Source organism: Corythoichthys intestinalis, chromosome 5, assembly GCF_030265065.1.
Source record: "Corythoichthys intestinalis isolate RoL2023-P3 chromosome 5, ASM3026506v1, whole genome shotgun sequence".
In the NCBI taxonomy this organism is placed as follows: domain Eukaryota; kingdom Metazoa; phylum Chordata; class Actinopteri; order Syngnathiformes; family Syngnathidae; genus Corythoichthys; species Corythoichthys intestinalis.
This window is the reverse complement of record NC_080399.1, coordinates 16,089,274-16,112,543: the sequence shown is the minus strand read 5'-3', so window position 1 is coordinate 16,112,543 and position 23,270 is coordinate 16,089,274. Positions and strand designations below refer to the sequence as shown.

Sequence of the window (23,270 nt, the reverse complement as noted above, 5' to 3'; positions counted from 1 at the left end):
CGTGGCTGATGTGACAATGAGAAAGGTGTGGTAGAGATTTTACTTTCTCTTTGAATGTTTGTTGTTGGCCATAAGTGCGGTGGACAGTAGACGCGTTGTGTTGCACAAGTTCTGAAATTAATGATTAAAAACCTGACGAAGCTGGCGATTTCTTTGGCAATGCTACCACAATAATAGTCACCTTAACCTATAAAGACTGGCAAATGGATGTCGGAGAAGGACCGTCGAGATCGTAGACATTCAACGCCCGTATTGTCGAGCCAGTTCATGGATAAGCACACCACGCTCATATTTTGCTATTATTTTAATCTTAATGTCAATGGTAATCGTCACTGTTTTCCTTTTTTCACCACCTGGACTAACCTTCTTGGAACCCGTGTTTATTTCTTTCACAAGAATATCCGCCATGCCTCTGTCTTGCGAGAAAACAAAGAAACTGCGGCGCTGTCATAAATCGTCATATTTCGAGCATGTCGTCGGATGTCGAAAAAAACGGCGAGTTAATTTTTACGTCGGATGTCGAAGAGATCTTGTGTCGAAGTGATGGTATGTCGAGGTACCACTGTATTGGCATCGTATGGGCATTGGCAAAACATCTTGAATAAAATTAGATCCTTAAAATTAGTTTTAAAAAATCAGCATTGGGACATCCCTACTGCCAGCCCTCCCAGTCAAAATGAATTGAATGTTAATGGAAGCCAATGGGTCAAATAAGTTTAAAAATGAACACTTACTAGTGTGGATGTTTCACTGGTATTCAAATTTTTTGTACGACTTGCATGCATTTGTGAAGTATTTTCTGAACGTAGGTGCATGGAAATTTTATGTATAAGATATAATCAGATTCAGAATTGGTGATAATTTACATCCTGAAGGGTTTCTTTTGGAAAGTAAAATATGGTCCTGATTGAGTCCAACTATCTTGTTTAGGGATGAAACCCACCGCCGGTGATCATCTAACAGCAGTAAAGTAGCAGAGAGTGGCGGTGCGAAAGTATCGCTTTGCTGCTGTGTTAAGATGATGAAATTTTTCAAGATTCCAAGGATGAGAGGGTCAAGTGATACTGCTGACAGTGCCTCCATTGCCACCGCAGGCAGTGACAGTAGAGAAAATAAGATGGGCACGTTTCACAGGGCTGCCTTGCATGGTGATTTGAACAAACTGGAGCAGCTTGTCCAAATTGTTGGTATCAATCATGTTGACAAGGAGAACAGGTCAGTGTGGTTACACATTTACCATTTATTACATTTCTTAATGTTTGTTAGTGGAATTATAAAACTACTCATCTTCACAACTAAGTAATCTGGTGTTTTGAACCAAGCTAATGCTAAACTCCCCAAAGTAAGGCTAATATTTCAATTATGAAACATAAAAACAAGCATGTTTAATGATCAACCAAAGACTGTCAAAAATATGCAGAGGACAATTACTGTGCCTCAAAATTGAGGCGTCTTACAAAGACAACAATTGAAGATACATTCTTACTATTCTTGTGAATGAACCATGTTGTGTTGAATAGCCATTATTTGCTATTTTCTACCCAAATATACTAGTCCTTCTCAAAAAATTACCATATTGTGATAAAGTTCATTATTTTCTGTAGTGTACTGATAAACATTAGACTTTCATATATTTTAGATTCATTACACACAACTGAAGTAGTTCAAGCCTTTTATTGTTTTAATATCGATGATTTTGGCAAAAAAGTCAAGAAAAACCAAAGATCCCTATCTAAAAAAATTAGCATATTTCATCTGACCAATACAAAAAAGTGTTTTTTTAATACAAAAAAAGTCAACCTTCAATTAATTATATCAGCTATGCACTCAATACTTGGTCGGGAATCCTTTTGCAGAAATGACTGCTTCAATGCGGCGTGGCATGGAGGCAATCGGCCTGTGGCACTGCTGAGGTGTTATGAAGGCCCAGGATGCTTCGATAGCGGTCTTAAGCTTATCCACAGTGTTGGGTCTGGTGTCTCTTAACTTCCTCTTCACAATATCCCACATATTCTTTATGGGGTTCAGGTCAGGAGAGTTGGCAGGCCAATTGAGCACAGTATTGCCATGGTCAGTAAACCATTTACCAGTGGTTTTGGCACTGTGAGCAGGTGCCAGGTCGTGCTGAAAAATGAAATCTTCATCTCCATAAAGCTTTTCAGCAGATGGAAGCATGAAGTGCTCCAAAATCTCCTGATAGCTAGCTGCATTGACCCTGCCCTTGATAAAACACAGTACACCAACACCAGCAGCTGACATGGCACCCCAGACCATCACTGACTGTGGGTACTTGACACTGGACTTAAGGCATTTTGGCATTTCCTTCTCCCCAGTCTTCCTCCAAATTCTGACATCTTGATTTCCCACTGAGGTGCCTTGATACAGCACTCTGGGAACAGCCTATTCACTCAGCAATTTCTTTCTGTGTCTTAGCCTCTTGCTTGAGTGTGTCAGTGATGGCCTTCTGGACGGCAGTTAGGTTGGCAGTCTTGTCCATGATTGCGGGTTTGAGTAATGAACCAGGCTGGGAGTTTTTAAAAGCCTCGGGAATCTTTCACAGGGGTTTTGAGTTAATTCATTGATTCAGATGATTAGTTTAGTAGCTTCTTTAGAGTACCTTTTAGTGATTTGCTAATTTTTTGAGATAGGGTTTTTTGTTTTTTCTTGACTTTTGCCAAAATCATCAATAATAGAACAATAAAAGGCTTGAACTACTTCAGTTGTGTGTAATGAATCTAAAATATATGAAAGTCTAATGTTTATCAGTACATTACAGAAAATAATGAACTTTATCACAATATGCTAATTTTTTGAGAAGGACTAGTATATGTCACTTCTATTACAGAACAGCACTTCACATCGCTTGTTCCCTTGGAAATGTGGAGTTGGTGAAATATCTTGTCAAGAGAAACATCAAGATAGATTTATGTGATAAGCATCATAAGTCTGCTTTACTAATGGTACGACTGGACATACAGAGACAAGGAACAGATTTAAATGTGAACGATGATTGCTCATCACTCATATTTGATCAATTCTCTTATTTTATCAGGCAGTGGAAGCACAGCATGAACCTTGTGTCAACATTTTGCTGGAACACAAAGCCAATCTCAACCTTGCAGATTTAAAAGGAAACACACCTTTACATATTGCCTCATGGATCCCGTCAATCTCTACTGCCATCTCGCTTGTTAAGCACAATGCTGACATCAATGCAAAAAACCTGGTGATTATCTATACACTATCTAACACAACACTTAACTCTGGTTATACTTAACTTCCAGCCACAATGCAGGGCGTCCACATCTTATAAACAGGGATTGTGTTGTGCATCGGGCCCACATGTAGTCTAAACAGCACCAGCACAAATTGTATTTTTTCCCTTTCATTTTAAGAAGCCTATCTATTGTGTATACAGTTGCAGTTTCTCAAAGAAGCAGTTTAACTCTCTTGGACAAAAAGAAGATGTTTACTAGTTTTTAATTCTCTTTGATACTCATGGCACCCCTAAAGGAATTTAAGGGTGGCCACACTTTTTTCTGCTGCCAATGACAATGATTGATTAACTTAAATCACTGTATTCTAAACTATACAAATCCTGACATGGAAAAAAATCATGTCATGCGAGGCAACATCCTTTAAAAAGTACTTCTGCTGCAAACCAGGGATGTCCTCACTCTCCATATTTTTACAATTATGATGTTAATAGCACATCAGCACTGCTACTAATTTGGGAATGAATTAGCCACTAACAATGAGAATAAATGTATAAATAATTACTAATGTTGTTCAAAAGGCCACTACCGCAAGGCTTTCTGGGAGACACAGAGATCAGCGATAGATGACCGACATGTAAAAACTGCAACCATTTGCAACGAAGCATAAGATACATTCAGACTACTGGCACAAGTCGACATTTTATCCAATAACTAAATCTCAATTTTAATAATTATTAAACTGATGTGTCTTTTTAGCACTGGAAAGTCAGCCACAGTTCAGTTTTCTCCCTCCTCAAGCAATAACTGATGCATTCATATTTAGTAGTGCTGCAACGATTTATCGATTAACTCGAGTAATTCGATGAGAAAACATTCGAATTAAATTTTGCTGCTTGGAGTATTCGTTTAATCAAAGTGGCGTTTGTCATGGTGTTTTGAAAGTGGATACATTGTCCTCTAGTGGCAATAGTGAATATGACACAAACTCATTTCACAGAAGCCAGCTGCTCGCTGTTAAGATCAACATATGATAAGTTTTTGTTAGAGCTAATGTTTTTTTAATGCATTCGTAATTTAGTTTATAGGTTTGAACCATTTGTTAAGAGCATTGTTAAAAAAAATCAAAAAACTTAACATTTTATAGCATTTAAGCTGACTTTTGCTATTGAAGTTAGTTAGCTAATTGTTCTTTTGTTGTACTATCCTCATTTTTTTTTTAATATACCGTTTAAGGCTCATCTCAGGTATTTTATGTACCTTTTCCGATTACTCGATTATTCGAACAAACTAGTTATCGATAATCGACTACTAAATAATCGATAGCTGCAGACATCATCATTTGAGGCATCATTTGACTTCTCTGTTTAGGGCACCCGGCGCCCCTGGATGATGGGCATACCTGTATATGCAGACAGCCAATCAATAATGTATGAGATCTTTCACAAGTTTAAAAAGGCATTTTCAGGTTTTAAGTGTAGGCGACATTATAACATGCAGCCTCTAAAAATATCTCAACGACCAGCACAATTGTTGGTGTCTTCTACAGGACAGCAACAATACGTAATCTGAAATGTATACTTTCTCTTTGTCTCTACGATAATACTGTATACCCTAACAGCGTGACCTATTAATGTTAAATGGATTCGAGCGTTGTGGAAGGGCTCCTTGTTCTTAGCCAGTCTTTCTTCAAGGTTGATCGATTACACATTAAAGACATTCCAATCAAAGCTTAAATGGTTGACAGCGATGAAACACATTTTCTGCACTTCTGTAAGTTGTAATGCACAGACATATTTGTGCTTACATCCTGATGGATTTCATCTTTTGTACCGCTGATCCTCATGACAGTCCCGGGGGTTGCTGGAGGCTATCCTAGCCAACTACGGGCAGGAGGTGTGGTACACCCTGAACTGGTTGCGAGCCGATCAAAGGTCACATATAGCCATACCTGTCAACTCGAGGCCGTTGGCAATCTCACAAATAGTGGCGTATGCCCTTACAAATTTGTGACTAATCTTATAATGTTGAATATAGCGTGCAATATGAAACAAAAATAAAACTCAATTTTTAAAATAATATGAATTTATTGGTAATATTGTAACATATAACCTGGTGCAATCAAAGAACAATCAATATCTTTAGCTACATCATGATTACTAAAATTTAACTGACTTTTGTTATAATTGTATGTAGCACTTTTGGCAATTTCTATCATGTTTTGATGGCTGCACTTCAGCTCCAATTCAGTTCGACTTGAAGGTAGTTCGTTAGTATGTCCAATTATAAATTAAAAAGGTCAATTGATAAAATTGACTTACAGATGCAGTGTTTGAGTCAGGGAACATTTCTTTTGCTAATTCTGAGAAGTGATCAGCAATAGTTGCAGGCAAATTGTTTTCGGCAACAAATTGGCAAAATGAAATCTCCGCTTTCATCACTTTTCATTCTGCAGACTTTATCTTTATGACAGGTGTTGTTAATCTTACTTTTAAAAAGTAATTAATTAGTTACAAATTACTTCTCTCAAAAAGTAATTGAGTTAGTAACTCAGGTACCTGAAGGTAAGAGTAATTAGTTACTTGGCAAAGTAACTGGTTTTACCTTTCATGTATTTTTATCATTAAAAAAAAAAAAGAAGAAAAAAAACATAGTAACCTTTGCTATGTTTGGAAATCGTTGTTAATCAACTGTTAAAGTTGGTAAAATTGCTACCTTTTTGCATTAGTTCCCTTCTGTCTACTTTCGACATTTTAACGTTTTAAAACTGTTTCATCATTTAAAGATAGATTCAAGTCAAGATTTTCCCAATTTAGGAGTATTTTAGATAAAAAGTTACTTAAGTTCACTCGGAAGGTTCACTACAACAGAGCCTTTCTGAGAAGTCTACGGCTTCAAAACGGTGACTGTTTATTAACGCCGCCATCTGTCATTTCTCATGTAGTTCTATAAGCATTTGATATCTAGGCGTAGATTGTAGGCTGTCGGCTACAGTCAGGAAATATTGGAGCCACCTAGCCTAGCATCGCGTTTGCTACATCGTCACAACACTCTTCTCTGTCTCTGACTTTTCTCGCGTCATTCAACCAACGTAGTAACGCATCGTATCGCACATTGTCACGTTTCATAACAAAAACGTAATGCACGAAAAACGTACAGATTTTGAACGTACGGCGTATACATTTAAAAATCAGTGCTCACTTGTACGAATTATGTCGAAACCGTACAACTTGACAGGTATCCATATAGCTAAATAATCAACCACACCTATGGAGAATTTATATTGTTCAACAACAAAAAAATGAAAAAAAAAATATTGGGATGTTCAATTGCTAAAATCCTAAATTTGTATTTTTTTTCTCTTTATTCTGGTTTCATGTGGTGTACAAATGGGATCTTTTGGCTGTGATCTGAATGTTATGAGATGGTCGACGCTTGCCTTTGGATTCTCCATTTGTATCGAGATAGATAACAGAAAGCACATAGCGAAAGTGCCTATACCTTAATGCGGGAAAAAAATAACCAATCATTCATCACTGAAATTTATGTCGAGATAGTACAATACAAGGCAAGGGAGTATATTACACTCCAGAAATAACAGTAATGTGCTATGGGTTTTAAAGCTTGTCAGCGTTACATGTGAATAATAATTCTGATGGCATTTTTAGGAAGGCATTTCACCGCTGACCATGGCAGTAGAAAAGGACCATATAAATGTGGCAGAGTTTCTGTTGAAGAAAGGTGCTGATGTGAACATTTTGGACAGACGCCGAAGGTCGGAAAACAAAGTGGTACATTTCTCCCAAATATAAAATAGCCTTTTATTAAGTGGCCTCGTGCACACAATTCTATAGGTCACCATTAATGATAGCTGCAGGCAAAGGACGCCTCCAAATGGTGCGAATACTCTTAAAATTTGGAGCCAACACTAATCTGACAGATTGCAGAGGACAATCAGCCATGGACTACGCCGACATGGAATGCCGTGATCGGTTGGTTGATCTTTTCTAATTTTTCAAATCATCACAAACGCATGGTGATGTTTTTATTCTCATGACTGTCTTCTAGTTGTAAGAAAGCTATTGGTGATCACATTAAGAAGCAGTCATCCTCCATCTTGCTCTTGCCATGTTCAACTAAAAAGAGGTCAAAATCACTGGAACGTTCTGCTAGCAAAGATGGTAACTATATTTTACACATGTAATATTTGTGAATTACTTAGTAACGCCACAGTACGAAAGCCCATTCTTGCCCGTGAAAAAAAAAAAAAAAATCTTGCCAGTGTAAAAACTTGGTAGTTTTTGGAAAATAAACATTCACCTAGAATTGTATGGCTGGAACAAGTTCCAAAAGAGCTGGGACAGGGTCATGTTTACCTCTGTGTTACATTACCTTTAAACAACATTCAATATAGTTTTAGGCACTGAGGACACTTAATTGTTGCTTTGTATGTGGATTTTTTTCCCATTCCTATTTTCTCACATACAGTGGGGCAAATACTTATTTAGTAAACCACCAATTGTGCAAGTTCTCCTACTTGAAAAGATTAGAGAGGCATGTAATTGTCAACATGGGTAAACCTCAACCATGAGAGACAGAATGTGGAAAAAAAAAAAAATCCCATATTTTGATTTTTAAAGAATTTATTCCAAATCAGAGTGGAAAATAAGTATTTGATCACCTACAAACAAGCAAGATTTCTGGCTGTCAAAGAGGTCTAACTTTTTCTAACAAGGTCTAACGAGGCTCCACTCCTTACCTGTACTAATGGCATCTGTCGAAGGACACCAGAGACAAAATTGTAGACCTGCACCAGGCTGGGAAGTCTGAATCTGCATTAGGTAAAACGCTTGGTGTAAAGAAATCAACTGTGGGAGCAATTATTACAAAATGAAAGACCTGCAAGACCACTGATAATCTCCCTCGATCTGGGGCTCCATGCAAGATCTCACCCCGTGTCGTCAAAATGATAACAAGAACGGTGAGCAAAAATCCCAGAACCACACAGGGGGGCCTAGTGAATGACCTACAGAGAACTGGGACCACAGTAACAAAGGCTACTATCAGTAACACAATGCGCCGCCAGGGACTCAAATCCTGCACTGCCAGACGTGTCCCCATGCTGAAGAAAGCACACGTCCAGGCCCGTCTGCGTTTTGGCTAGAGAGCATTTGGATGATCCAGAAGAGGACTGGGAGAATGTGTTATGGTCAGATGAAACCAAAACAGAACCTTTTGGTAGAAACACAGGTTCTCGTGTTTGGAGGAGAAAGAATACTGAATTGCATCCGAAGAACACCATACCCACTGTGAAGCATCGGGGTGGAAACATCATGCTTTGGGGCTGTTTTTCTGCAAATGGACCAGGACGACTGATCTGTGTAAAAGAAAGAATGAATGGGGCCATGTATCGAGAGATTTTGAGTGAAAATCTCCTTCCATCAGCAAGGACATTGAAGATGAGACGTGGCTGGGTCTTTCAGCATGACAATGATCCCAAACACACAGCCAGGGCAACAAAGGAGTGGCTTCGTAAGAAGCATTTCAAGGTCCTGGAGTGGCCTAGCCAGTCTCCAGATTTCAACCCCATAGAAAATCTGTGGAGGGAGTTGAAAGTCCTTGTTGCCCAACGACAGCCCCAAAACATCACTGCTCTAGAGGAGATCTGCATGGAGTAATGGGCCAAAATGCCAGCAACAGTGTGTGAAAAGCTTGTGAAGACTTACAGAAAACGTTTGGCCTCCGTTATTGCCAACAAAGGGTACATAACAAAGTATTGAGATGAACTTTTGGTATTGACCAAATACTTATTTTCCACCATGATTTGCAAATTAATTCTTTAAAAATCAAACAATGTGATTCCCCCCCCCCCCACATTCTGTCTCATGGTTGAGGTTTACCTTCAGACACGGCGCTCCCCATACGCATAACACGCACTGCACGTAGGGCACCAATTCTGCCTGAAGGGGCACAAAAAAAAAATCAAGTTTGTAAAAAAATCCTAAAAAATAGTAATTGTAATAATAACAACAATATATAGTATTTAAAATAAAACTTTGTAAAGCCTGATAAATGCAAGTAATACAAATATAAGTAACATAGGCTCATTATTTACACAAAAAAAGAATCTCCTGTGCGGCCCTCTCGTCAGTCTACCTTTGGTGCCCCCCCCCCCCCCCCCCCCCCCATTCCCTAGTGGTTTGCTCCGTTATGCTTCAGTCGCAAATTTGGCAGAAGTTTATTCTTGAAAGGAAATGTCATCGAAAAGACAACAAGAGTCGGGGGTGGAAAAAAGGAAGAGGAGAAAGCAGCGAGATGATGCACGCGCATCACTTGCAGGTAAGAATGTTTTTTTTTTTTTTTTTTTTAAATCATTGTTTATTTATTATCAGCTATGTTTACATGACTACAATAATCTGATAACTGGGAATAACCAGATAATGACAATAATGAGATTTGACGCATTTACGTGCACTTCAGTGATGTGATAATCAGGAAAAAACTGGCTTACATGATAAGTCAATAGTTCGATTTCTTTCCAAGTACATGACGTAAAACTCTTGGTCTCAGCATAGGCCTTCCTTCATGTTTACCAAAAACCCATGCTTGCTTGAAGTTGTCCCACTGAACCTCTTCAAATGCGAGTGTGGCGATTGCGTTACACAAGCTCGCTAACTGCAGAGTAGGCCCATAGGCTGAAAGCGAATCAGTTTGGCGTCCCTAAGGCTTCTCTAGCAACATCCGTTTTTCCATTTGTACACATGCTCAGAGATGTAAAATTGCGGTGTTTATCAGATAAAGGATAGCGGATCATGCTCTTTACATGACCACTTGAATAATCTGGTAACTCCAGGAATCGGGTTATGATCGGTTTATTAGTATGCACAACCAAAAAAAAAACCACTCCAAAACGCTGTGGTGGAAATGATGTGACTTGCAAATTCATTGCACAATGAAAATTAAATGGAATGTTACGAGACATACCGGTAGCGGTTTTATGCAACGGCTATGTTGATACCGAAAAATTTCCATTAGTAAGAAGCCGTAGTCATTTTCGAGAGGTTCAGAGGCCAAGAGCGACTTCTACTGGTGAAACTAATGAGAAAAAAAAAAAATCTTAAAGCGATGTAGATTTCCCCTTTCATATTCATTGTTTCCACATTATGTCCAGTATGTTTATATAGTGCCCTATCAGTCCACGTCTATAAATGTATAATATTAAAGTTTTCATGTATCTGTGTTTTAAATATGGGCCTGCATAATATTATAATTAATTTAGAAAATGTTTGTACCATGGTTCAAAACAGTATTTCACCGTATAATCCCTGAATGTTTTGTCTTGTATTGGTGGATGGGGGGATGTGGGGGGGCACAAAGCATTTATGCCTAGGGCACCAAAATAGCTAGCGCCGGCCCTGTTTACCTTTGTTGACAATTACAGGCCACGCTGATATTTTCAAGTGGGAGAACTTGCACAATTAGTGGTTGACTAAATCCTTATTTGCCCCAATGTACTTGTTCACAAAGAGAACCTCACTCCATCTTTGCTTGCGATTGAGTGAGCAATTCAGGGAAACTCCTTTTATACACAATCTTGGCATCCACCTCCTCCCAATTAGCCTGTTCACCCAAGTTATGTTCCAAACAGGTATTTAATGAGCATGCTTCAACTTTCTCAGTTTTTTTACTAAACATTTTTTTCCACCTGTCCAAGCTCTTGGAATTTGTTGCAACCATAGAATTCAATGTTAAAGGGGAAGTTCGGGATTTTTGACATCAGGCTTAATCTTCAAATTGGCGAGAGTTTAATTAGTCGGTGGAGTTGATTTCAACAAATTCAGTGTAGTTTGTTAGTTACAGGGAACTGGATTGGCTAAGCTCGCGCGAGTCACTTGGGCCATTTTAGCATGGCAATAAAAAACAACATATGCAAACATGAAAATCATCGATGACCCATGCAATCAATAGTGTTGGCTATTTTTTTTTCTTCAAGATAAAGTTATTAAAGTTTACCATAGCATGTCAATGATTGCAGTATGAACAGCAACATTTGTAATCCAGAAGCTCTGCAGAGGAGCAGGGCTGAGTAATATCACATCGATTTTTTTCACTGCTGATTTGTTATATCGTAGTCAGCAGTAAGTAAGCCGTTTATATTGTTCCTCGTTCTTCATAGGGAATTTGCGGAAACGTTCCTTTGCCCATTTTTTCTGTCTGTTTCCACAGCCTCTAAACGCACATTTTGCCATGGTGCCTGCTGTCAGTTAACTCAGCAGGGTGATGCTGCATTCGAGGAAGTTGGCAAATCAGAGTTTCAAACCTCTGATCTGGAAAAAAAAAATCATTGAATGCTTCCACTATTTGATTGCTTTTGAGAAAGCAGGTTTGCTGAAAGGTCAAAATGTCTTTTGATGGCCAAAATAAAAAACTAAATTTTTGCGATCAGCCATTTTGGCTGTTTACGTTCGCTTGGAACGCTTTGAGGTAGCAACCATTACCCTCCGAGCGGAATGACTTCCCACCTTTCTCGGATGCAGCGTGCGCACGAGTGGCCGAAGCACTTCTCTCTATTGTGGTCATATTACGCATCTAAGAAAAATAGTCCTGCACAAATAGCAAATAAATTGCAAACTGCGCGGAATTTGTTGAAATCAACTCCACCAACTAATTAAATAAGCCTAATGTCAAAAATTCTGAACCACCGCTTTAATGTTTTTTGCGAGAAAAAAAAGGGGCTGCTTTTCCTGTTTTAAAATGTTTGTGTACTTTATTCTGAGGGGTGTTTTACTGGTGGGAATTGGCTTTAATACACTGCTTACTGAAACTTGTGTTTTTCAGTATGTTTTTTGTGTTCATTGCTGTAGCTGTTTGTTTTGACCGTGCGGGTACACCCGGTGGGCGAAGGGAGGACCCAAAACGTAAAGAGGTAGGCCTAACTGAAGTATGACATTAATTTGATGACTCTAATGTTGCTCTTTTTCACCAGAGCGAAATTAGTCAATTGCTAAAGCTTTTCTCCCCCTTTGGTAAGTGGAGTAACACTAATCAACAGTAGTCTTTGATTGCCATTCACATTTTTTTGCTTCTCTTGCAGATGAAGGAATTGATTCGGGTGAGTTTTACTTCATTTCGTTCAAGATTCATATTTCGACTTTTCTTTATGTGTTCATTACATTACACCTTGCTCTTGTTGGCATTGCAACAGACTGCGATAAAGCCAGCTACGACAGTAAAAGAATCCGACCTGAAGGTTCAGTGACTTCTCAGAAATCGGAGGAATTCCCAGATTGCTCCGCTTCTTCTATGGAAGTGAGAGGGGTGGAGACACAACTAAAAATATCAAGGACGATATCTGATAAATTACAAATGAGCCCAGGGCTGAGAAGATCTCATACAAAGAAGCTGCTTCCAGACAGTGACAGTAAGTTTAATAAGGATTTTGGATTTTTGGAACTCAAAATGTCAACTGTACTGTCATTAGTTAACATTGGATCCTTAGTACAAATATACAGTGTTACCCACAGAAAGCAAAGTTACCAGTGCTTCGTTTGTAAGTCGTATTTTTTAATTTTTCTGTATTCTCTAGTTTTTATACAGTGGGGAGAACAAGTATTTGATACACTGCCGCTTTTTCTGGTTTTCCCACTTGCAAAGCATGTAGAGGTCTGTAATTTGTATCATAAGTTTTCTTCAACTGTGAGGGACGGAATCTAATACAAAAAAACAGAAAATCACAGTGTATGATTTTTAAATAATAAATTTGCATTTAATTGCATGAAATAAGTATTTGATACATCACAAAAATTGAACTTAATATTTGGTACAGAAACCTTTGTTTGCTATTACAGATACCAAACGTTTCCTGTAGTCCTTGACAAGGTTTGCACACACTGCAGCAGGGATTTTGGCCCACTCCTCCATGCAGATCTTCTCCAGAGCCTTCAGGTTTCGGGGCTGCTGCCGGGCAACACGGACTTTCAGCCCCCTCCATAGATTTCCTATCGGGTTCAGATCTGGTGACTGGCTAGGCCACTCCAGGACCTTAAGATGTTTCTTACGGAGCCACTCTTTAGTTGCCTTGGCTGTGTGCTTTGGGTCGTTGTCATGCTGGAAGACCCAGCCACGACCCATCTTCAGGGGTCTCACTGAAGGAAGGAGGTTGTCAGCCAAGATCTGGCGATACATAGCCCCATCCATCCTCCCCTCAATACGGTGCAGTCGTCCTGTACCCTTGGCAGAGAAGCAGCCCCAAAAAATGATGTTTCCTCCTCCATGTTTCACGGTTGGGATGGTGTTCTTGGGGTTATACTCATCCTTCTTTTTCCTCCAAACACGACGAGCCGAGTTTAGACCAAAAAGTTCCATTTTGGTCTCATCCGACCACATGACCTTCTCCCATTGCTCCTTTGGATCATCCAGATGGTCAGTGGCAAACTTCAGACGTGTCTGGACATGCACTGGCTTCAGCAGCGGGACCTTGCATGCGCTGTAGGATTTTAATTCATGACGGCGTAATGTGTTTCCGATGGTTTTCTTCGAGACTGTGGTTCCAGCTCTCTTCAGGTCATTGACCAGGTCCTGCCGTGTAGTTCTGGGCTGATCCGTCACCTTCCTCATGATCATTGATGACCCACGAGGTGAGATCTTGCATGGAGCCCCAGAACGAGGCAGATTGACCGCCAACTTGAACTTTTTCCAATTTCTAATAATCGATCCAACAGTTGTCACCAAGCTGCTTGCTTATTTTCCTGTAGCCCATCCCAGCCTTGTGCAGGTCTATTATTTTATCCCTGATGTCCTTACACAGCTCTTTGGTCTTGGCCATTGTGGAGAGGTTGGAGTTTGTTTGTTTGAGCATGTGAACAGGTGTCTTTTATACAGGTAACAAGTTCAAACAGGTGCAGTTACTTCCGGTAATGAGCGGAGAACAGGAGGGGTTCTTAAAAAAGAACTAAGAGCCGAAATACTTACTAGTTGGTAATGTATCAAATACTTATTTCATGCAGTTAAATACAAATTTATTATTTAAAAATTATACAATGTGATTTTCTGGATTTTTGTATTAGATTCCGTCCCTCACAGTTGAAGAGAACTTATGATACAAATTACAGACCTCTACATGGATTACGAGTGGAAAAACCTGCAAAATAGGCAGTGTATCAAATGCTTGTTCTCCCCACTGTATTTACTACTACTCGTTCAAATTAGATTAGGTTGTTATGCTTGCATCACACCCTGAGGCCAAAAAAGAGGAGCGGTATCTTCAAGTCAGGGCTCCAGATGGCTCCCAAATGGGGGCATTTTGCGACTAAAATTAGAGCTAGTGAAAGTTTTTTTTTTTCATCTATTCGCACATGCGCGACATGTAAGATTGCGTTTTTTTTGTTTGCTGACACAGTCTTTCACAGTTAAATCGACTAGTTTGCGGTAATGTAACGAGCTGGTTTGCCAAGGGAAAATACAACAGAAGAAAAGGACTTCCGGGCTACTTCCAGGAGAGATCACAAAACAGCTGCCCCAAGAGGCTCCGCCTGCCTTGGCCACATTTACGCACACGTGCCTCTGGTCATCTCCGGTTGTGGTTTGCGCTTCCAGGAAATATACGTGACGCCACATCATGTTTCTATTTGATATTTGTGTTGCGTGCGCAACTGCAAAATGATTGTAACATCCTAAATAACGATGTTAGCATGCATTCAAATGCATTCACAAAAGAAATAGTGCCCTTACCGGTTTTAAGGTTTACCGTGGTATGAAAATGTCACGGTTTCAAAACCACTAAAATTTTCCGTCGTACCGTAGTACGGTATTCACTACTTTACATGTCCCAAAAGTGCAGCCAGAAGTGTCTTGGAGCGGCAGCGCTCACCCCTCCCTCTCCGGTTGTTACTGTGTGTGTCAGTGACACTATTCTGCTAGAGGGCCAGCGAACCACAAAAAAAACCACTCCAAACACAAGGCTTACTTTTCTTGAATTTATGGACGTCTCAAATCATGGTAACTGAAATATACATAATAAAACATTTAAAACGTTGTGCAATAGTATTTTTACACTTGTAAGTAGCTTCATTAGCACAGACACAACAGAATGTGAGGAGTCATATTCATGAACACCATGAAAAAGTTTGCCAAAAATAAAACACATTTTCCTTTCAAATTCAAAATACAAACTAAACTAAAAACATACAAAGGCGAATGTTAGCCTAGTCTTAGCTGGGAAAGCAACTTGGTCGAGGTTATAAATCACATGGGCAGTGAGAAACAAGCTTGAATGAAGGGAAAAAGACTAGCATCAAAGATCGCTAATTGCGACAGATGATATTGCCCTAACCAAAAATGCACGTTCGCTGGAAAAGGGCTGCTGGAAAAGGACAGGTCTCACTCCCAATGGTTTTTAGATGAAACCTTTACACAACAATATTTACGTTTTAACTTATTAATTTTATGTCTTTTTAACACAAAGGCATGACATGTACAGTGGGGAAACTGCACTTGAGCTTTCTGCCCCCTCAAAAAAAAAAAAAAAAGTTGAGCAGTAAATATTTTTTAATTTTATTTAGAAGTGTTTTTTATTTTTTTATAGAATTTATTTTTGTTCTTGCTCTACTCTTGAGCAATCGCAGCTGTGCCTATGGGAAGTCTATAAGTTCTATTCATTGTAATTTTATTTAAAATGTTTTTTTTGTTTTGTTTAATTATTTATTTTAACATTATATTCATATTCTAATTTGCAAATTTGTTCAGAAAAATTAAAAAAAATTCAGGATTTTTTTTTTTTTTTTTTAACCCATACATCTTAAAATAACACATTTTGGAGCTATAATTGCAATACCGTGAAACCGCGATATTTTTGCCCAAGGTTATCGTACCGTCAAAATATCATACCGGCACATGCCTAATATAATATAATATATATATATATGTGTATATATATATATATATATATATATGTATGTGTATATGGCTATATTTTGAGTTATTTTGAGGGGAAAAATATATGAATTAACTTTATTATATAAGCTGCACACAGACTACTTTTCGTTGTGTCAAAATGTCATTTTGTCAGTGTTGTCCCATGAAAAGATTTACTTAAATATCTGCAGAAATGCGAGGGGTGTACTCACTTTTGTGTTACACTGTATATACGTACACACACACAGACAGGCACACACTGTATGGCTCTCGTGGAATCACATTTAAAATATATTCGATGTTTTGGCTCTCGGTCAAAAAGGTTCCTGACCCCTGACTGAAACCCATGACTATGTTTAGATTCGGCTTCTTTAAACTTCCTTTTCATATATTTTAGGGCTGTCAACTGATTAAAATTTTTAATCGAGTTAATTAGAGCTTAACAATTAATTAATCGTAATTAATCGCAATTCAAACCATCTATAAAATATGCCATATTTTTCTGTAAATTATTGTTGGAATGGAAAGATAAGACACAAGATGGAGATATACATTCAACATACGGTACGTAAGTACTGTATTTGTTTATTATAACAATAAATCAACAAGATGGCATTAACATTATTAACATTCTGTTAAAGCGATCAATGGATAGAAAGACTTGTACTTCTTAAAAGCTAAATGTTAGTACAAGTTAAAGAAATTTTATATTAAAACCCCTCTTAATGTTTTCGTTCTAATAAAATTTGTAAATTTTCAATCAAAAAATAAACTAGTCGTCCGCCATTGTTGATATCAATAATTACACAATGCTCATGGGTGCTTCACCCTATATTGCCAAATGCATCACATTTGAGACACCTAAAATTTCATGATTTTGAGACTAATTCCGAATTTTGACATTTCTTTTTGAAAAAAAAAAATGATGGATGCAAGTCAACACATGCATCTGCAGGTTCCATGAGGAAAAAAAACGGATTTAGCAAGGGTTAGAGATACCAGAGCGCTTATTACACATATTCATTTTGACTTTTCTTTTTACAAATTTGAAAAAAAGGTTTCTTTAGGACCTTATTTTTCAAATTTTGGGATTCTCTGATAATTACTTCATGTTGCAGGTATTTAAGGGTTAAGCCCATAAAATCAGTCGCACCCAAGCGCCAGCAGAGGGCAGCAAAACTCCAAAAAAACACAACAAGTTGGCATTGCACTGTGCTGTCATTTTAATCCGTTTGAGTGGGGCATGTGCATTAATTGCGTCAAATATTTTAACGTGATTGATTAAAAACATTAATTACCGCCCGTTAACGCGATAATTTTGACAGCCCTAATATATATATATATTTTTTTTTTTTTTGTTTGTTTGTTTGTTTGTTTGTTTTTGGTCATGAATGGGACATTCAGCATCCATGTTGCAGGTGGGTCTCCCTAAAAAAAATTCCCATGTTAACCGAATTTGTAAGCAGTATACTGGTTGATGTCAAAACTGATTGAGAATAAAATATAATTTTTGTGCATTTTTGTACGAAAGTACTTATCAGTTAAGGAGGAAAAATTAGAGGAAAACTTAGCATGTCAATTTACACCGTGCGCTCCTGAATCTTCATCTTGCGCACCTAAAACTTTTAAGTTCGGGGCCACTATGCTCCTAGTAAAAAATGTTAGTCTGGAGCCCTGAAAGTGGTTGGGCCGGGTAAAAAAGACTCTCGGAGCATCTGTAAGCAAGTCTACTCTACTGTGCTCATGTCTTTTTTTTGTGTAAGCATTCTTTCTTGTCTCAGGCTCCCCTGCTATCTCACCGAGAAGCATCAAATGTCAATTGGATTCCGACAAGCCAGCAAGCAGACAACAAAAGGGGAGAAACACTGAGGTAATTCATATTGCATTTTAAAATAAATGGTGAAGAAGCAACTTCCTGCTTGTGTCCCCCTAACTTAGGGGGCGGGGCGTTGTCAGGGGCAACGACATCATTAAGATGATGTCACAGCTGTTTATCAGATCTTTAAAATTTTTACTAACCCCTATCAATTAAAGCGCATCAGATCCTCTAAGTAGAAGTGTAAAAGGTTAATGCATTTACAATTAGGAAAAAAAAACATGTAAATGTTTAGCTGACGATCATTTATCATACAAATGGGATTTATGTGTGGATCTCCCATGTGTGTCAGCCACTACATCTGTGTTCAACCTCTGTGATGATCAAGATGTAATGTATTGAAAAATCCATTTTATTTATGCACAGTGCACCATCTATTAAAATCGTTACAAGCAAATATTGTGATGACCCTGCAATCATCGATGTAATATACAGTTCAGTAAAAAGTATTTGCCCCGTTCTTGATTTTCATCAAGAATTTCCACCAACCGTTTTTAAAATTACAGAGACAACCCAAGGAGTTACAAAATGCAGTTTCTAAATGAAGATTTATTGTATTAAAGCACCGAAAAGTCAAGCCTATACCTGTGGAAAAAGTTATTTCCCCCTTGAAACTAACACCGTGTTGTGCCACGGTGGGCAGCAGTAACTGAAATTGTTTGCAATAATTGGTGATGTCTTTTACATCACCGTGGAAGAATTTTAACACACTCTTCTTGGCATGAATTCTGCCATATTGGAGGTTTTTCTAACATGAAGTGCTCGTTTAAGATCATACCATAACAACTCAATTGGATTTAAATCCAGACTTTGCTTTTTAAAACAAATTTGGGAGCCAGATTGCTTGAGTTTGAGGGCACGTACGTTCTCTGCATTGTTCCATCAATCACAGCAAGTTGTCCTGGTCCTGAAGGAGCAAAGACCATCACTTTGCCACTACCATGCTTCTCTGCTGGCATATTTTTTATCACATATTGTTGTTAGGGTTGCGTGAGCAAGAGGGGATCCCAAAGCGGACACACAGGGGTGAGAGGAGTAATCGTTTATTGGCGATCACGAGAACGTGGCTGGGGTGGATGACTTGGCTCGTGGTAGATGAGCTGGCGTAAGACGAGGAGGCTCGGAAGGAAGGCAGGCGTGGAATCCGACGAGGGGCGCGCAGAAAACAGGACCTGGGACAAGAGCAAGGAAGTCGTAAGCCAGTGAGCAAAGATATCATATAGGAATGCGAGAAACAACTGACGTAGGTAACAGACGAGTTGATCGGGCGACGAGGTGGAGCGTCTGCTTGGCTTTTAAAGCTGGCTGATGTTCATTGCCCTCAGGTGTGGCCGCTCCACTCGTCTGACCTGTAATCAACTAAAAACATGCACACCTGCTGGAGGTGGGCATGTCTCAGAAGGAAGGGGAAGAGGACCTAACAATTGTGCCATTTTTTAAAACAGGCTTTTGTGATGCTGTGGGGCTGTTTCGCTTCCAAAGGCCCTGGGAACCTTGTTAGGGTGCATGGCATCATGAATGCTTTGAAATACCAGGACATTTTAAATCAAAATCTGTTGCCCTCTGCCCGAAAGCTGAAGATGGGTCGTCACTGGGTCTTTCAGCAAGACAATGACCCTAAACATATGGCCAAATCTACACAGAAATGGTTCAGACACAAAATCAAGCTCCTCCCATGGCCATTTCAGTCCCCAGACCTTGTTATGTTGGCAAAAGGGGGTTGTACAAAGTATTAACACCAAGGGTGCTAATAATTGTGACACACATTATTTGATGTCAAATAATTTTTTCTTTATGTGGGATTTTTTCCCCACTGAATGAATGCACTTGTATTGAAGGTTGGATTTTTCTCTTTTTTTCCATTAAGGTCCCATATTATTTGAATTTTTAAAAAATTATTAGAAGCTAAAAAACATCTTTTTCAGGGGTGCCAATAATTATGGAGGGCACTGTATGAAAGAGTTTTGAATACTTAAACTGAGGCCAGCAAGGACTGCAGTTCTTTGAATGTTGTTCTAAGGTTTATTTGTGACTTCCTGGATGAGGTTGTCACACTTTTGAATCTTATAAATTGGTCGACCGCTCCTGGGAAGGTTCTCCCCCCCCCAAGGCTCTGACAGTGGTCGGGCTTGATAACCTTGCCCAGACTGATACAGTAAATATAAAGTAAATAAACCCTTGTATAGTGTTAAGATCAGAATTGACCCATTTTTAATTTTGGGTATGCAAGAAATGGTACTTTTGACATGCCCAAACTTGAAAACAGGTCCGTCTTCACCCGAAAACTGTATACTGCATACTAAGTAAAATCACAGATCAAATTTGATCACCAAGGAAAATTATGGGCAGATTTCAAACAATGAAAGGATTAAGTCATGCCCAAACTTGAAAACAGGTCCGTCTTCACCCGAAAACTGTATACTGCATACTAAGTAAAATCACAGATCAAATTTGATCACCCAGGAAAAATATGGGCAGATTTCAAACAATGAAAGGATTAAGTCATCTTTTCTTCTTGAATTTCTTTGGCTTATGGCATGATGTGTTTTTTCTTGAGCTTGATCTTGTAGCCTACTTCACCTATTCTAGTAAGTTATATTTAAGTGATTCCTTGATTCAAAAAGTGTGCTGGTGCAATCAGGTTTGGGAGTGGCTGGTGAAATTCAAATAATCTCTGCCAAAACTGTGAACTTTTTCACATAGATCCAGATAGGTTTGTATTTTTTTTTTCTCCCATTGGTAACTAAAATTATTCAGAAACTGCATTTTATATTTCCTAGGTGTCTGTATGTGATATTAAAATGGATTTATGTACGGAAAATGTGCACAAAAAAACTGAAATTAGAAGGAGGCAAATACTTTTTCACAGCACTGTTAATTCTGTTAAGGCAAACAGTAATGCTTAAAGCGATAAACATCACACTATCATGTGCATCCCAGCAGAATCTTTTTTAATAAAGTAAAAAAAAACAAATGGAGAAAAATGTCAATCAAAGCCCATTTTCCCAGAAGTATGTGGAATGACCGTTGTCAGACATTTTCCTATGCCAGCACTATTTTAGCCAATCAAATACAAGCTTTAAGGGACCTAAGAAGTCAAGGGTGACTGTGTGTGTGTCTCAGATGGAACAAGAAGAGAGAAGGCGACAGATTGAAACAGGTAGAGTAATTGTAAAGAATGTCTATTCTCTTAGCTACTTTTGATCTGTTTCGAGTGTATCAGCGTTTGCGGTGTGCGCGTGTTATGTCTGACATCACCTACGTCACGCAACGGCTGCGCTCGTATGCGGTGTCATTTTTTGGGAGTAAAGGGAAAGACAACAGCTAATATAAATGACCTTCATGTAAAAGACAGTTGCTCCAAGTAGTTAAGTATGCAAATTTCTACTCTGATAATGGAGAAAATGATGTTTAAACATTAAAAAAATGACACCGCTTAAAGGTGCAACCATTTTGTGATGTCAGTTATACCCTCTCGCATACACACTGATAGACTTCAGAACAGGTGGATGTTGTAACGGGTATTAATGATTAAACAAGAAAGGGTGGGAAATTTGGAATACTCACATTTGATTGGCTAAAACTGTACTGGCATTGAGAAAATTCTCCCCCCATGCTGGGTGGCCACTTTCTGAAAATACTGGCTTTTATTTTGTTTTTCTTCACTTCACAATTACACATCAGAAAAATTTAATTCACTGGGGTTTTTTTCCCCCTTGAATTTATTAAACAAGATTCAACATGAAAAAAGGTGGTGTCTTTCCCTTCAAACATTATTTTCTCCATTGTCAGAGGTCTTAGAATTTGTGCAACCGTCTTTCACATGAAAGTCATTTATTCTAGGTGTTGTCTACCTCTTTAACTCTTCTATTTGAATAAATTTTTAGCGTTATCTTTCGAGGAAGGACCACGAGAAGACCATGTTCTCAGTTTGGTAATCCAACTAATTTCCCAGACCTGTGTATGTAAAAACAAATGTTAAGTTGCTTGGCTAGAATTTGAAGCCACTGTAAATGGTTGGATGAAAAAACACAAAATTAACCTCTTCACTGAAACTGTCCTTCTATTGTAGTGGTCTTTTCAGGTTGCCAAAGAGGACGGCCGGGTTATTTCAGTGAAGAATCTTTGTGAAATTGAGAGAAGAGTGTCCGAAGGACATGCAAGTGTAAAGACGGAGAGTTCACTGAGCCGCAAAGGGAGTTCATTGAGAAGCAAAGAAATGATGAATCATTCTGAAACCTGTTTGCTTTCAAAGAAGCATGGAACCCCCTCTGCAAGGTATGCTATGTTACTACATAACGTCCATTTTTCTTGGCAATGTATCATTTCGCTTTATACTTTGTTATGTAGTTTGGCAGGTACATAGATACAAAAATACCGCTAAGGAAGTTGCATTGAAATTAATACATTGTTATTTCGATTTGCAACTTTTATTTGTCACATGACAAAGCTCAAGACTCATTTTATTCTCATATAAAATCAAACTAAACTATCAACATTAATCCCGACTGCAACTACAGAAACGAGATTTTTTTTCCTCTCATGTCCATCACATTTTTTCACAATTTGTTTTCAATGTAACTAGAGCAGTTCTTCTTTTTTTTAACATGAAGTAAATACAGTATTAAATATATTTTTTTCACGCTTGAAAATCAGGATCACCTAATCACTAGGACTATGAGCAGAGCTTGTGGGAAGAAGCAAATTACTAAATTTGAAATGTGTGTAAACAAGGCACACAGCAGAGCCTCTCCACTACCTTGTCCATGACGACGATCTATTCAATATTCATGTTTTTTTTTTCAACGGTACATAAAATCTATCACTGATTTAATTAAACGGACTGTAACGGTTTTTTAGACTTAATTTAAAATATCTGTCTACTCCATAAGTTAATTTAAAGCCCAAATGTGAAGTAAGGTTAGCCAACCATGTTTTTGAATAATATCAATGGCTAAACAATTATAAGCATATTTTCGTTATTTTTTTTTAACGCAACCCTTCCAGATTCTTTGTTTAACCCAAAGCAACGCCCTTGACAACGAAAATGCTTTTCTGCGGAAATCTTTGTAAATTACGTCACAGAGAGAACTGCGAGGGAAGTCCGCCATAGAACAGTATTGTTGCATTGCTTCTCGGTAAGATGCCACGGCGGTGTGTGGCGATTTATTGTTCTCAATCGAAAGAAAATTTGTATGAATGGCCAAAGGATAGCAGGGCACGTACAGTTGTGGTCAAAAGTTTACATACACTTGTGAAGAACATAA

At 38.4% G+C, this 23,270-nt stretch overlaps 1 protein-coding gene across 3 annotated transcripts in view; it reads left to right on the top strand.

The window, feature by feature from the left end:
* LOC130916540 (ankyrin repeat domain-containing protein 26-like) overlaps nt 1–23,270 on the top strand; it is a 52,218-nt gene that overhangs the window by 6,617 nt on the left and 22,331 nt on the right. For all 3 annotated transcript variants that reach the window (XR_009063305.1, XM_057837338.1, XM_057837337.1), the window contains exons 2-13: nt 931–1,215; nt 2,846–2,960; nt 3,053–3,226; nt 6,884–6,990; nt 7,070–7,207; nt 7,284–7,396; nt 12,080–12,141; nt 12,202–12,241; nt 12,310–12,327; nt 12,421–12,636; nt 17,909–17,997; nt 22,076–22,281. Coding sequence is in view for 2 of the 3 variants with exons in the window: in XM_057837338.1 (XP_057693321.1) it covers nt 1,019–1,215; nt 2,846–2,960; nt 3,053–3,226; nt 6,884–6,990; nt 7,070–7,207; nt 7,284–7,396; nt 12,080–12,141; nt 12,202–12,241; nt 12,310–12,327; nt 12,421–12,636; nt 17,909–17,997; nt 22,076–22,281 (1,475 nt within the window). In the remaining variant the exon portion in view is untranslated. The remainder of the gene's footprint in view (nt 1–930; nt 1,216–2,845; nt 2,961–3,052; nt 3,227–6,883; nt 6,991–7,069; nt 7,208–7,283; nt 7,397–12,079; nt 12,142–12,201; nt 12,242–12,309; nt 12,328–12,420; nt 12,637–17,908; nt 17,998–22,075; nt 22,282–23,270) is intronic.